The following is a 17,195-nucleotide window of genomic DNA, read 5'->3' as shown; positions in this document are numbered from 1 at the left end:
ACAACTATAATACTGCCCCCCCCCCCATGTACAAGAATATAACAACTATAATACTGTTCCCTCCAAAGGTCTTGTCTCTGCTCACTCAGGTAGCCTCCTTATGTCTCCTACCCCGTTGTCACACAGAAATTCCCCAACCCCCGGTCTGGCTTTCAGGACATGCCCAGCAGTATATAGATAGCCAGCAAACATGCCCAGCAGTATATATGCAGCACCGCCAAATTTAAAAAAAATATATATAAAAAAAAAAAAATACTCAGCTCCCTGCGGCCAACTCCTCCATGCTCCTGGGATCATTTCCAGCAGCACCTGGGTCATAGAGATGAGTCCTCTCTATGACGCAGGCGCCGACACCTAAGGAAGGACGTTAGCGCCTGGGTCAGCATCGCTGCCTGCTTCCAGCTCTGTAACGCTAATCACTTTTGAGGGCTTGGACAGCACCCAAGGTTGGTACCCTAAGCGCTCACTTACCCCTTGTCCATGCAGAGGCCACAACCTGAGGACTCTGCGGGCCGCGGGTTGTGCACCTATGGTCTTTACAATGTATTAATTTGTTTTTGGTCCTTAGCTGTAGCATGTGACTAGCAGTAAGACTGTAACTAATACAGTACAAGGTTTTATGTGCAGGAAGGATTGTAATTACTCCTATGAGACTCCAATCCAAGTGCATCAAAGAACTGAATAAAAAGTAAATTACTTCCTTTCCACACAAAAGCTTACTGCTAGATGCAAGACACGGCTTAAAGGAAACCTGGCATGAAGCAGGAATAAAGCCAAACCAGTTTATCTATTTCTGAGGCTTCAAAAGCTTCTCCATCTAAACCAGTTCACTACACTGTACTGAAGAGATGCAAACACATCAAAACAGTCCCCTCTGCAATCTGTTCCTTCTGGTTTGGTTTTAATCCCACATCATGTCATGTCATTAGGCTTCCTGAAAGCCACACTTGATGGTTAAGGGGCTGCCTTCCAAGGCAGCTATAGAGGTAATGTTTTCCTTATTCCATCCTGGAAAACGTATCTGCATATTTCCCAGAATCCTCTAGAGGAGCATCGATGGCAGCAAATATCCACACGCCTGCAAGCAGCCTTAATTGGCAAACTCTTACTTCTTACTCCTCCTCTCACACAAATCCCGCGCATGCGCACTATGATCTTTCAGATAGATACTCTGTATGTCTGTGCTGAAGGAGACCAGTGCATGCGCAGGACAGCAAAGACAACAGCAAATAAGAGAAGAACACTACACAAGTACAGGAATTCAGCCAGGAGGGATGAAGGGCAGATCTCAATATTCGACAATGGGAGGGAGCAGACTGGTGGTCATGGACAAGCCGAACGAGGGACTTGCTAGTGGTAGATGTGTTTGATTAGGGAGGCAAAACTATGGTAACAGATAATTCACACATGGGAAGTTTAACTTCACAACCATTTTCAATCTTTTTGATTTTAAAGGGAACCTCTCATGGCGATTTGGGACACTTAACCACCCACAAATCCTTATGGACTGGTGGTTTAGTGTCTCAGATCGCCCTGTGTGATTTAAAAGCTTTCAGTGAAAATTAAACAAACTTGTTACGTGGTACCTCATTCCCTTCGGTTCTGGTGTGTTGCAGCAAGTGATACCAACTAAGCCGTGGCATTATCCCAGCTTCTCTTGTCACATTGCAAGAGGCCCTGGTTTGGGATGTTTAGATATGAGCCCAGTGTGCCTCATGAGACTCACATCTAGGCAAGTATAAAAGTATTTTTCTCCATGTACAGACTTCAAATAGGTTGATATGGACTTGTGAATTAGGATCAAATAAGGACCTGCAGGTGGTTTAGGGACCCAAATTGACCGGTCCTCTTAAGGCACATCTATCTCTCCAGTCCCTAGCACCTGCATATTGCCAAAATAAATCCAGTGTAGTGCAACGCAATTTTTTTTAATAGCAGGCACGGACATGTTACAGAGAAGTTTGGGAAAATAAAGCACCGTTCTATAAGGATGTGTAGTTTTAGAACCTTATTTTTCATGAATTTTCACCATTTAAATGTCTTTTGCCCTCAAAAGATTTTCTTGTACGTGTGCTGTTTAAATCTACATTAGACAGCACACTGACACATTGATAATCTAATGTGCTATACCCACGTCTTTCGATACAATCCTATCAGAGAAAAATGCATTACTTGCTACTCTAATCCAACTCAAGTGTTAGCAAAAACAAAAAAACAGAATGCGGATGCAATGCAAAGGAAAGTAATGTCAGGTCTAAAATGCCTCCTAAACAAATAATGGTTTCAGGCAATGCGCTCCATGGCAGTTATTCACTACATAACATAGAACTATATACAAAAGAGTTTATTTCCCCTCCCTCCCCTTGTGATGCATAAGTTCTTACAGATGATCTTACTCTGTATATTTATTCCCCATAATCGAGCTTTGGTGAATAATAACAGCACTATAAATTCACCATGTGACCCAGTATCCAGGGGCCTGAAGATTTCCCGCTTTACATGACGGGAAGCATTTGCAGATGAATGATGTCTTTCAGGCAGATATCATGCGCTAGTGCGTACAGAAATACTTCCATATAGTAGACAGTTTCCTACAGATCCCGCTGACTCTTCCTTGGTGTTAAGCGCTTCGATAGCAAGAACTATTGAGTCGAATAGGTGATTGTAAAATACACCCTGACCATAACCTCAGTAGCCGCACTTTGTCTGTTCCACACATTTGCCATCTTCTTGTTACTGTTCTGCTGATCCGGCACGTGATGATGACACTCCAGACAGATATTGGCCATTTTTGAAAAACTGAAGAAAAAGAAAATAGACTATTATAAAATTGGAAACCCCATGTGACACTGGCCCATTGGCTGTACATGCAGGACTGGGTCAGGAGCGGTTTACAACCTCTGGATGGGAGCAAGGAAGTGCCAAGCGCATATGTGAAAGCCTTATCTACAGAACGATGGTGGATGTGGTACTCACTTATTTCTTCATGTAGATTTGCAGAATATGGATGTCTTCACTCCGATATTCCTCATCATGTTTATCGATGGGCACTTCATCATATTCAAAATCCTTTTTCAAAAGCTGCAAATTCACACCACAAGCTTATAATGTCATTCTAGAAACCCCCAGTACAGAGCACTACTACTGTATATGTACCCTCACCCCCTGGTCATCAGTGAATGATGGACAGAAAAGTATTGCCATTTCTTACCTCAAAAAATTTCCGTTCTATTTCGGGATTCTTACCGGTGGTTCTCTCTTCATAACAGCATAAAATACAAGTCTCACCAGATGCCAGGTCCCTCAGGGTCTTAAGTAATGGCTTTAATGACTGTATAATGAAAGTTCATCACATAAGGGGCAATGGTAAAATATCAGCAACTCGCACAAGATTAGAAAAAGATATCTGCTTTCTTCCACAGTGTCACAGATGCATGCATGTGGGTTGTCTCTGCTATTGCAGCCCTAAAAATAACCAAGTAAATAGTTAAAGGTGTTGTCTGCTTTTCAATAAATCCCTTCTATTAGACATATTGCTACATGCATTTGTACCTGTGTCTTTGCCTCCTTTGAGAGCTTCAGTCTTTCCCTGTTCTCATCATGCTGCCCTCTGCATATATGTATCCTATCTCTCCCTGCTCCAGCCCATTCTCATGGGTCATGATCTCCTGCTACAGCTCCTCCTAATAATTAGAGCTCATACATGTAAGCAAAGTTCTGCAGACAGCACAAAAGTAAGTTACTGAACTGCTGAATCATTTGAACATTCAGGGTGCGGTCACATGTCGCGTTTACTGCATGCGTTTAAAAACGCATTGAAATAGCTGAAGAGTGATTTGCCTAATTAAAGGAAACCTACCACTTCCGATGGTGGTTATAAGCTGCTGGTGCCGGCGCTTATTATCGTTATGTTTTTAAACAGATGTAAAGCGTTTAAACGCTTTAGTAATCTTTATATACGAAGTAGATTCACCGCACCACGGCGTTAGGTGTTATTTTTTGCTAAATGAGCCAATGTTTTCATTGCTATCATTTCGAGGTCTGTGTGACATTTTGATCACTTTTTATTCAATTTTTTATGTGTTTTGGACATTTGGGTGCCATTTCCCGTTATGGAGGTCAACGCTGGCAATAACCATTTTTATATTTTGAGCATTTTGGGACGCGGCGATACCTGATGTGTTTGATTTTTACTGTTTATATCAGTTCTAGGGAAAGGGGGGTGATTTGAATTTTTAATATTTTATAAATTTTTTAAACTTTTTTTTTATTTATTTGTAACATTTCTACGACCCTCTAGTGTACTTTAACCCTATATGGTCTGTATTGCACTATATGGCGTTTTTGCATAGGATTGGCTCATAGTAACAAATCTTTAGAAACCATGCAGCGTCGGGTCTGACCTGAGGCTGTCACGGCAACCGATCGCCGTCCCCCCAATGACGTTCGGGGAAGCGACAATCTCAAGAAAGATGGCAGCACCCATGCGCCGCCGTCTTTTAACCCCTTAAGGACGCAGGGTTTTTTCGCTCATTTCTCGCTCTCCACCTTCAAAAATCCATAACTTTCATTTTTACGTGTACAGACCTGTGTGAGGGCTTATTTTGTGCGCAACAAACATTTACTTTCCCGTAATGTTATTTATTTTAACAAGCCGTGTACTGTGAAGCTGAAAAAAAATTCCAAATGTGGAAAAATTGAAAAAAAAAACGCATGTGCGTCACGTTCTTGTGGGCTCAGTTTTTACAAATTTGACTGTGCACTCCAAATAACACCTCAGCTTTATTCTTTGGTTCGGTGCGATCGCGGTGATACCAAATTTATATAGGTTTTATTGAGTTTTAATACATTTTCAAAAATTAAATGAATGTGTACAAAAAAGAAAAAAACATTTTGCCATCTTCTGACGCTAATAACTTTTTCATACTTTGGTGCACGGAGATGTGTGAGGTGTCATTTTTTGAGAAATGAGGCGACGTTTTCATTGCTCCCATTTTGAAGTCTGTGCGACATTTTGATCATTTTTTATTCCATTTTTTATGTGATGTAAAAAGTCGCATTTCAGACATTTGGGCGCCATTTTCCATCTCGGAGGTCACCACCGGCCGTAACCGTTTTTATATTTTGATAGATCGGGCATGTGTCTGTGATTTTTACTGTTTATTATGTTTTACATCAGTTCTAGGGAAAGGGGGGTGATTTGAATTTTTAATATTTTAAAAATTTATTTTCCTTTTTTAAACTTTTTTTTTCTTTTTTCTTTTCACTATTTCTTAGACCATCTAGGGTACATTAACCCTAGATGGTCAGATTGCTCCTACCATATACTGCAATACTACTGTATTGCAATATATGGCATTTTTGCAGCTCATTCATTACAATGAGCCACTGGCTCATTGTAACGAATCTGCAGAAGCCAGGTAGCCTCGGGTCTTCGTTTGACCCGAGGCTACCATGGCAACCAATCGCCACCCCCCCCGATGACGTTCGGGGGAGCGACGATCGTAATAAGGATGGCGGCGCCCACGTGCCGCCGTCTTTTAAATGCCGCCGGCAACTTTGCCGGCGGCAATGAAAGGGTTAATAGCTGCGATCGGTGCAAGCACTGACCGCGGTTATTAGCGGTGGGGGGTTTGCTGCAATATGCAACAACCCCCACCCTTGTATGAAGAGGACTCAGCCCGTGAGCCCTCTTCATACACTCCCAATACCTCTGCGCCGTAGAGCTACGGTGCAGAGCGTTAAGGGGTTAAATGCATCGGAAGTGTTGATATCCACGATCAGTGCAAGCACCGACCGCGGTTATTAGTGGTGGGGGTTTGCTGCAATATGCAACAAACCCCACCTGTGTATGAACAGGGCTCAGGCCGGCGCCACACAGGGCGCTTTGTCTGCGCTTGCAAACGCAAACAAAGTCGCGCCCACCGGGGCGGGCCTCGGCCCGATCGCATCGGCGTTTCTATGGAAACGCCTGCGATCGGGAACGAGCCGCCGGTGTTTTGCGTCACACATCGCGTTTAGGGTGCGGTCACACATCGCGTTTAACGCATGCGTTTAAAAACGCATTGCAATAGCTGGAGAGTGATTTGCCTAATTAAACAGCTGGTAACACCTGTGTTTACAAAACGCAACCGTTAACACATTGTTAACGCATGCGTTAACATAGCGGTTAACTTATGCATTTTGTAAACACAAGTGTTAAGAGGTGTTTAATTAGGCAAATCACTCTTCAGCTATTCCAATGCGTTTTTAAACGCATGCGTTAAACGCGACGTGTGACCGCACCCTTAAACACATGCAATATCCAAGCAGGTGCACTTATGCCAGCTACTAATAAAACCGTCACACACCTCCTCATAGTAGATACAATCTGCCATCAAGATGTAGTCAGGAGATGGAGAGAAATCCAAAACATCTTCACCCCTAAAAAACAAACACAAACAAACACACATGAATGTATTCAATCATCACGATGTAACTTTGTGACTGCCATCAGCGCTAATTCTTCAGGATCACCGAAATACAAACCATTTTAATACCTTCGCTTGGCAAGAACCAGAGATAAGAGCAGAGTTGCTAGTAATATTCGCTTTCATCAGATGTTGCAAATCTTCAAGATCAGTGACCGTAACATTTGCTCTGGAAGAGAAAGGGTTATTATTTCTTGGGGACTTGACAAATAGGAAATCATTTGGGATAGTGCACAAAGTCTAAGATTACTCCAAGACGTGTGCTCCAAAGGCTGGAGAAACCTAATGACGAATCAAAGGTCCAAGCATTTAGCAGTGTAACCATACTGTGTGCACAGAAGAGGATATACATATACATTATATACATATAATATTGCATTCACATCACGTTTACAACATGTTTACATAAACATAACCCTCTACATCCGATATATCTGATACTGACCGGTGGCCTTTAACGCTCAGCGGGCAATATATAGCAGAGCTGATGCCAGCTTAGCTCGTAATCGGAGCTGGCCCAGCATCATAAAACTAACAGCTGACACTCAAACGGAACACTTGTGGTCGAAGTGATATCCAATCACGGGTGTTTAACCCGTTAAATGCCGTGGTCACCGCAACCCCTCCTGGGGGTCCCTTCCCCCACACCATCTTCGAGGGAACGCAGATTTTTCCAAGACAGCCCTGAGGTCTGATCAGGATCCCAGGGCTGTCCGCAGGCAATGCCTGTAAGATCCCATCTGTGTCATCAGTATTGCAGGGTATTATCATGATCAAGCAATCAAATCATTGCTTGTTCATGTTCCATGGCGGATGTAGTAAAAAAGAAAAGTTATTCAATAAAAAAATAAGTTATAAAAATGCCCAAAATCCCCACTATCACATAGAATGCCATATAATGTGAAAAAAGGTCAAAATCATAAGACAATCACACTTTTACACACATATATCACCGTGTGGGAGCTGTAGTTTTCACACACACACACACACACCAGGGGGGAATGCTGGGAGCTGTAGTTTTCACACACACACACACACACACACCAGGGGGGAATGCTGGGAGCTGTAGTTTACACACACACACACACACACACCAGGGGGGAATGCTGGGAGCTGTAGTTTACACACACACACACACCAGGGGGGAATGCTGGGAGCTGTAGTTTACACACACACACACACACACACACCAGGGGGGAATGCTGGGAGCTGTAGTTTTCACACACACACACACCAGGGGGGAATGCTGGGAGCTGTAGTTTTCACACACACACACACACACACACACACACACACACACCAGGGGGGAATGCTGGGAGCTGTAGTTTTCACACACACACACACACACACCAGGGGGGAATGCTGGGAGCTGTAGTTTTCACACACACACACACACACACACACACACACACACACCAGGGGGGAATGCTGGGAGCTGTAGTTTTCACACACACACACACACCAGGGGGGAATGCTGGGAGCTGTAGTTTTCACACACACACACCAGGGGGGAATGCTGGGAGCTGTAGTTTTCACACACACACCAGGGGGGAATGCTGGGAGCTGTAGTTTTCACACACACACACACACACACACACCAGGGGGGAATGCTGGGAGCTGTAGTTTTCACACACACACACACACACACACACACCAGGGGGGAATGCTGGGAGCTGTAGTTTACACACACACACACACACCAGGGGGGAATGCTGGGAGCTGTAGTTTACACACACACACACACACCAGGGGGGAATGCTGGGAGCTGTAGTTCTCACACACTCACCAGGGGGGAATGCTGGGAGCTGTAGTTTTCACACACACACACACACACACACCAGGGGGGGAATGCTGTGAGCTGTAGTTTTCACACACACACACACACCAGGGGGGAATGCTGGGAGCTGTAGTTTTCACACACACACACACACCAGGGGGGAATGCTGGGAGCTGTAGTTTTCACACACACACACACACACACACCAGGGGGGAATGCTGGGAGCTGTAGTTTTCACACACACACACCAGGGGGGAATGCTGGGAGCTGTCGTTTTCACACACACACACACACACACACACACACACACACACACACCAGGGGGGAATGCTGGGAGCTGTAGTTTTCACACACACACACACACCAGGGGGGAATGCTGGGAGCTGTAGTTTTCACACACACACCAGGGGGGAATGCTGGGAGCTGTAGTTTTCACACACACACACACACACACACCAGGGGGGAATGCTGGGAGCTGTAGTTTTCACACACACACCAGGGGGGAATGCTGGGAGCTGTAGTTTTCACACACACACACACACACACACACCAGGGGGGAATGCTGGGAGCTGTAGTTTTCACACACACACACACACACCAGGGGGGAATGCTGGGAGCTGTAGTTTTCACACACACACACACACCAGGGGGGAATGCTGGGAGCTGTAGTTTTCACACACACACACACACCAGGGGGGAATGCTGGGAGCTGTAGTTTTCACACACACACACACACCAGGGGGGAATGCTGGGAGCTGTAGTTTTCACACACACACACACACACACCAGGGGGGAGTGCTGGGAGCTGTAGTTTTCACACACACACACACCAGGGGGGGAATGCTGGGAGCTGTAGTTTTCACACACACACACACCAGGGGGGGAATGCTGGGAGCTGTAGTTTTCACACACACACACACCAGGGGGGAATGCTGGGAGCTGTAATTTTCACACACACACCAGGGGGGAATGTTGGGAGCTGTAGTTTTCACACACACACACACACCAGGGGGGAATGCTGGGAGCTGTAGTTTTCACACACACACACCAGGGGGGAATGCTGGGAGCTGTAGTTTTCACACACACACACCAGGGGGGAATGCTGGGAGCTGTAGTTTTCACACACACACACCAGGGGGGAATGCTGGGAGCTGTAGTTTTCACACACACACACACACACACACACACACACACCAGGGGGGAATGCTGGGAGCTGTAGTTTTCACACACACACCAGGGGGGAATGCTGGGAGCTGTAGTTTTCACACACACACACACACCAGGGGGGAATGCTGGGAGCTGTAGTTTTCACACACACACACACACACACACCAGGGGGGAATGCTGGGAGCTGTAGTTTTCACACACACACACACACACACACCAGGGGGGAATGCTGGGAGCTGTAGTTTTCACACACACACACACACACACCAGGGGGGAATGCTGGGAGCTGTAGTTTTCACACACACACACACACACACACACACACACACACACACCAGGGGGGAATGCTGGGAGCTGTAGTTTTCACACACACACACACCAGGGGGGAATGCTGGGAGCTGTAGTTTTCACACACACACACACACACACCAGGGGGGAATGCTGGGAGCTGTAGTTTTCACACACACACACACACACCAGGGGGGAATGCTGGGAGCTGTAGTTTACACACACACACACACACACACCAGGGGGGAATGCTGGGAGCTGTAGTTTTCACACACACACACACACACCAGGGGGGAATGCTGGGAGCTGTAGTTTTCACACACACACACACACACACACACACCAGGGGGGAATGCTGGGAGCTGTAGTTTTCACACACGCACACACACACACCAGGGGGGAATGCTGGGAGCTGTAGTTTTCACACACACACACACACACCAGGGGGGGAATGCTGGGAGCTGTAGTTTTCACACACACACACACACACACACACACACACACACCAGGGGGGAATGCTGGGAGCTGTAGTTTTCACACACACACACACACACCAGGGGGGAATGCTGGGAGCTGTAGTTTTCACACACACACACACACACACACACACACACACACCAGGGGGGAATGCTGGGAGCTGTAGTTTTCACACACACACACCAGGGGGGAATGCTGGGAGCTGTAGTTTTCACACACACACACACACACACACACACACACCAGGGGGGAATGCTGGGAGCTGTAGTTTTCACACACACACACACACACACACACACACACACCAGGGGGGAATGCTGGGAGCTGTAGTTTTCACACACACACACACACACACACACCAGGGGGGAATGCTGGGAGCTGTAGTTTTCACACACACACACACACACACACACACACACCAGGGGGGAATGCTGGGAGCTGTAGTTTTCACACACACACACACACCAGGGGGGAATGCTGGGAGCTGTAGTTTTCACACACACACACACACCAGGGGGGAATGCTGGAAGCTGTAGTTTTCACACACACACACTAGGGGGGAATGCTGGGAGCTGTAGTTTTCACACACACACACACACACACACACCAGGGGGGAATGCTGGGAGCTGTAGTTTTCACACACACACACACACACACTAGGGGGGAATGCTGGGAGCTGTAGTTTTCACACACACACTAGGGGGGAATGCTGGGAGCTGTAGTTTTCACACACACACACACACACACCAGGGGGGAATGCTGGGAGCTGTAGTTTTCACACACACACACACACACACACACCAGGGGGGAATGCTGGGAGCTGTAGTTTTCACACACACACACACACTAGGGGGGAATGCTGGGAGCTGTAGTTTTCACACACACACACACTAGGGGGGAATGCTGGGAGCTGTAGTTTTCACACACACACACACTAGGGGGGAATGCTGGGAGCTGTAGTTTTCACACACACACACACGGGGGGAATGCTGGGAGCTGTAGTTTTCACACACACACACACACACACACTAGGGGGGAATGCTGGGAGCTGTAGTTTTCACACACACACACACACACACACTAGGGGGGAATGCTGGGAGCTGTAGTTTTCACACACACACTAGGGGGGAATGCTGGGAGCTGTAGTTTTCACACACCAGGGGGGAATGCTGGGAGCTGTAGTTTTCACACACACACACACCAGGGGGGAATGCTGGGAGCTGTAGTTTTCACACACACACACACCAGGGGGGAATGCTGGGAGCTGTAGTTTTCACACACCAGGGGGGAATGCTGGGAGCTGTAGTTTTCACACACCAGGGGGGAATGCTGGGAGCTGTAGTTTTCACACACCAGGGGGGAATGCTGGGAGCTGTAGTTTTCACACACCAGGGGGGAATGCTGGGAGCTGTAGTTTTCACACACCAGGGGGGAATGCTGGGAGCTGTAGTTTTCACACACCAGGGGGGAATGCTGGGAGCTGTAGTTTTCACACACCAGGGGGGAATGCTGGGAGCTGTAGTTTTCACACACCAGGGGGGAATGCTGGGAGCTGTAGTTTTCACACACCAGGGGGGAATGCTGGGAGCTGTAGTTTTCACACACCAGGGGGGAATGCTGGGAGCTGTAGTTTTCACACACACACACCAGGGGGGATGCTGGGAGCTGTAGTTTTCACACACACACACACCAGGGGGGGATGCTGGGAGCTGTAGTTTTCACACACACACACACTAGGGGGGGATGCTGGGAGCTGTAGTTTTCACACACACACACACACACTAGGGGGGGATGCTGGGAGCTGTAGTTTTCACACACACACACACACACCAGGGGGGAATGCTGGGAGCTGTAGTTTTCACACACCAGGGGGGAATGCTGGGAGCTGTAGTTTTCACACACCAGGGGGGAATGCTGGGAGCTGTAGTTTTCACACACCAGGGGGGAATGCTGGGAGCTGTAGTTTTCACACACCAGGGGGGAATGCTGGGAGCTGTAGTTTTCACACACCAGGGGGGAATGCTGGGAGCTGTAGTTTTCACACACCAGGGGGGAATGCTGGGAGCTGTAGTTTTCACACACCAGGGGGGAATGCTGGGAGCTGTAGTTTTCACACACCAGGGGGGAATGCTGGGAGCTGTAGTTTTCACACACCAGGGGGGAATGCTGGGAGCTGTAGTTTTCACACACACACACACACCAGGGGGGAATGCTGGGAGCTGTAGTTTTCACACACACACACACACCAGGGGGGAATGCTGGGAGCTGTAGTTTTCACACACACACACACACACACCAGGGGGGAATGCTGGGAGCTGTAGTTTTCACACACACACACACACCAGGGGGGAATGCTGGGAGCTGTAGTTTTCACACACACACACACACCAGGGGGGAATGCTGGGAGCTGTAGTTTTCACACACACACACCAGGGGGGAATGCTGGAAGCTGTAGTTTTCACACACACACACACCAGGGGGGAATGCTGGGAGCTGTAGTTTTCACACACACACACACACACACACACACACACACACACACACCAGGGGGGAATGCTGGGAGCTGTAGTTTTCACACACCAGGGGGGAATGCTGGGAGCTGTAGTTTTCACACACCAGGGGGGAATGCTGGGAGCTGTAGTTTTCACACACACACACACACCAGGGGGGAATGCTGGGAGCTGTAGTTTTCACACACACACACACACCAGGGGGGAATGCTGGGAGCTGTAGTTTTCACACACACACACACACACACCAGGGGGGAATGCTGGGAGCTGTAGTTTTCACACACACACACACACACCAGGGGGGAATGCTGGGAGCTGTAGTTTTCACACACCAGGGGGGAATGCTGGGAGCTGTAGTTTTCACACACACACACACACCAGGGGGGAATGCTGGGAGCTGTAGTTTTCACACACACACACACACACACACCAGGGGGGAATGCTGGGAGCTGTAGTTTTCACACACACACACACACCAGGGGGGGATGCTGGGAGCTGTAGTTTTCACACACCAGGGGGGAATGCTGGGAGCTGTAGTTTTCACACACACACACACACACCAGGGGGGAATGCTGGGAGCTGTAGTTTTCACACACACACACACCAGGGGGGAATGCTGGGAGCTGTAGTTTTCACACACACACACACACCAGGGGGGAATGCTGGGAGCTGTAGTTTTCACACACCAGGGGGGAATGCTGGGAGCTGTAGTTTTCACACACACACACACACCAGGGGGGAATGCTGGGAGCTGTAGTTTTCACACACACACACACCAGGGGGGAATGCTGGGAGCTGTAGTTTTCACACACACACACACACACCAGGGGGGAATGCTGGGAGCTGTAGTTTTCACACACCAGGGGGGAATGCTGGGAGCTGTAGTTTTCACACACACACACACCAGGGGGGAATGCTGGGAGCTGTAGTTTTCACACACACACACACACACCAGGGGGGAATGCTGGGAGCTGTAGTTTTCACACACACACACACACCAGGGGGGAATGCTGGGAGCTGTAGTTTTCACACACACACACACACACACACACCAGGGGGGAATGCTGGGAGCTGTAGTTTTCACACACACACACACACACACCAGGGGGGAATGCTGGGAGCTGTAGTTTTCACACACACACACACACCAGGGGGGAATGCTGGGAGCTGTAGTTTTCACACACACACACACACACACACACCAGGGGGGAATGCTGGGAGCTGTAGTTTTCACACACACACACACACACACCAGGGGGGAATGCTGGGAGCTGTAGTTTTCACACACACACACACACCAGGGGGGAATGCTGGGAGCTGTAGTTTTCACACACACACACACCAGGGGGGAATGCTGGGAGCTGTAGTTTTCACACACACACACACACACCAGGGGGGAATGCTGGGAGCTGTAGTTTTCACACACACACACACACCAGGGGGGAATGCTGGGAGCTGTAGTTTTCACACACACACACACACACACACACCAGGGGGGAATGCTGGGAGCTGTAGTTTTCACACACACACACACACACACCAGGGGGGAATGCTGGGAGCTGTAGTTTTCACACACACACACACACCAGGGGGGAATGCTGGGAGCTGTAGTTTTCACACACACACACACACACACACCAGGGGGGAATGCTGGGAGCTGTAGTTTTCACACACACACACACACACACCAGGGGGGAATGCTGGGAGCTGTAGTTTTCACACACACACACACACCAGGGGGGAATGCTGGGAGCTGTAGTTTTCACACACACACACACACCAGGGGGGAATGCTGGGAGCTGTAGTTTTCACACACACACACACACCAGGGGGGAATGCTGGGAGCTGTAGTTTTCACACACACACACACACCAGGGGGGAATGCTGGGAGCTGTAGTTTTCACACACACACACACACCAGGGGGGAATGCTGGGAGCTGTAGTTTTCACACACACACACACCAGGGGGGAATGCTGGAAGCTGTAGTTTTCACACACACACACACACCAGGGGGGAATGCTGGGAGCTGTAGTTTTCACACACACACACACACACACACACACACACCAGGGGGGAATGCTGGGAGCTGTAGTTTTCACACACCAGGGGGGAATGCTGGGAGCTGTAGTTTTCACACACCAGGGGGGAATGCTGGGAGCTGTAGTTTTCACACACACACACACACCAGGGGGGAATGCTGGGAGCTGTAGTTTTCACACACACACACACACCAGGGGGGAATGCTGGGAGCTGTAGTTTTCACACACACACACACACACACCAGGGGGGAATGCTGGGAGCTGTAGTTTTCACACACACACACCAGGGGGGAATGCTGGAAGCTGTAGTTTTCACACACACACACACCAGGGGGGAATGCTGGGAGCTGTAGTTTTCACACACACACACACACACACACACCAGGGGGGAATGCTGGGAGCTGTAGTTTTCACACACACACACACACACACACTAGGGGGGAATGCTGGGAGCTGTAGTTTTCACACACACACTAGGGGGGAATGCTGGGAGCTGTAGTTTTCACACACACACACACACACACACACCAGGGGGGAATGCTGGGAGCTGTAGTTTTCACACACACACACACACACACCAGGGGGGAATGCTGGGAGCTGTAGTTTTCACACACACACACACTAGGGGGGAATGCTGGGAGCTGTAGTTTTCACACACACACACACTAGGGGGGAATGCTGGGAGCTGTAGTTTTCACACACACACACACACTAGGGGGGAATGCTGGGAGCTGTAGTTTTCACACACACACTAGGGGGGAATGCTGGGAGCTGTAGTTTTCACACACACACGGGGGGAATGCTGGGAGCTGTAGTTTTCACACACACACACACACTAGGGGGGAATGCTGGGAGCTGTAGTTTTCACACACACACTAGGGGGGAATGCTGGGAGCTGTAGTTTTCACACACCAGGGGGGAATGCTGGGAGCTGTAGTTTTCACACACACACACACACCAGGGGGGAATGCTGGGAGCTGTAGTTTTCACACACACACACACACCAGGGGGGAATGCTGGGAGCTGTAGTTTTCACACACACACACACACCAGGGGGGAATGCTGGGAGCTGTAGTTTTCACACACACACACCAGGGGGGAATGCTGGAAGCTGTAGTTTTCACACACACACACACCAGGGGGGAATGCTGGGAGCTGTAGTTTTCACACACACACACACACACACACCAGGGGGGAATGCTGGGAGCTGTAGTTTTCACACACACACACACACACACACACTAGGGGGGAATGCTGGGAGCTGTAGTTTTCACACACACACTAGGGGGGAATGCTGGGAGCTGTAGTTTTCACACACACACACACACACACACCAGGGGGGAATGCTGGGAGCTGTAGTTTTCACACACACACACACACACACCAGGGGGGAATGCTGGGAGCTGTAGTTTTCACACACACACACACTAGGGGGGAATGCTGGGAGCTGTAGTTTTCACACACACACACACTAGGGGGGAATGCTGGGAGCTGTAGTTTTCACACACACACACACACTAGGGGGGAATGCTGGGAGCTGTAGTTTTCACACACACACTAGGGGGGAATGCTGGGAGCTGTAGTTTTCACACACACACGGGGGGAATGCTGGGAGCTGTAGTTTTCACACACACACACACACACTAGGGGGGAATGCTGGGAGCTGTAGTTTTCACACACACACTAGGGGGGAATGCTGGGAGCTGTAGTTTTCACACACCAGGGGGGAATGCTGGGAGCTGTAGTTTTCACACACACACACACACCAGGGGGGAATGCTGGGAGCTGTAGTTTTCACACACACACACACCAGGGGGGAATGCTGGGAGCTGTAGTTTTCACACACCAGGGGGGAATGCTGGGAGCTGTAGTTTTCACACACCAGGGGGGAATGCTGGGAGCTGTAGTTTTCACACACACACACACCAGGGGGGAATGCTGGGAGCTGTAGTTTTCACACACCAGGGGGGAATGCTGGGAGCTGTAGTTTTCACACACCAGGGGGGAATGCTGGGAGCTGTAGTTTTCACACACCAGGGGGGAATGCTGGGAGCTGTAGTTTTCACACACCAGGGGGGAATGCTGGGAGCTGTAGTTTTCACACACCAGGGGGGAATGCTGGGAGCTGTAGTTTTCACACACCAGGGGGGAATGCTGGGAGCTGTAGTTTTCACACACCAGGGGGGAATGCTGGGAGCTGTAGTTTTCACACACCAGGGGGGAATGCTGGGAGCTGTAGTTTTCACACACACACACCAGGGGGGGATGCTGGGAGCTGTAGTTTTCACACACACACACTAGGGGGGAATGCTGGGAGCTGTAGTTTTCACACACACACACCAGGGGGGAATGCTGGGAGCTGTAGTTTTCACACACCAGACAAATGCCTCACCCTAGAGTAGATGCCATGATGCCCACAATTCCAGTGCCAGAGCCCAGCTCCACTACGTGTCTCCCCTTAAACAG

General features: G+C 49.1%; 1 protein-coding gene across 3 annotated transcripts in view; it reads right to left on the bottom strand.

The window, feature by feature from the left end:
• Positions 1 to 2,101: 2,101 nt before the first annotated feature.
• Positions 2,102 to 17,195, bottom strand: part of VCPKMT (valosin containing protein lysine methyltransferase) — a 15,292-nt gene continuing 198 nt past the window's right edge. Inside the window, exons 1-6 of one of the 3 annotated variants that reach the window (XM_072116028.1) lie at positions 17,122 to 17,195; positions 6,529 to 6,639; positions 6,351 to 6,423; positions 3,212 to 3,331; positions 2,899 to 3,081; positions 2,102 to 2,799 (exon numbers count right to left, since the gene is read on the bottom strand). The exon at positions 17,122 to 17,195 is cut by the window's right edge and continues 198 nt beyond it. In XM_072116028.1, coding sequence (XP_071972129.1) covers positions 2,977 to 3,081; positions 3,212 to 3,331; positions 6,351 to 6,423; positions 6,529 to 6,639; positions 17,122 to 17,195 — 483 coding nt within the window. In that variant the 3' untranslated portion in view covers positions 2,102 to 2,799; positions 2,899 to 2,976. The remainder of the gene's footprint in view (positions 2,800 to 2,898; positions 3,082 to 3,211; positions 3,332 to 6,350; positions 6,424 to 6,528; positions 6,640 to 17,121) is intronic. The other 2 variants (XM_072116027.1, XM_072116029.1) reach the window with 2 other exon arrangements.

The sequence above is a fragment of the Engystomops pustulosus genome, chromosome 7 (genome assembly GCF_040894005.1).
Source record: "Engystomops pustulosus chromosome 7, aEngPut4.maternal, whole genome shotgun sequence".
Classification (NCBI taxonomy): Eukaryota; Metazoa; Chordata; class Amphibia; order Anura; family Leptodactylidae; genus Engystomops; species Engystomops pustulosus.
The sequence above is the reverse complement of the archived record's forward strand: the minus strand, read 5'-3'. Positions and strand labels throughout refer to the sequence as shown.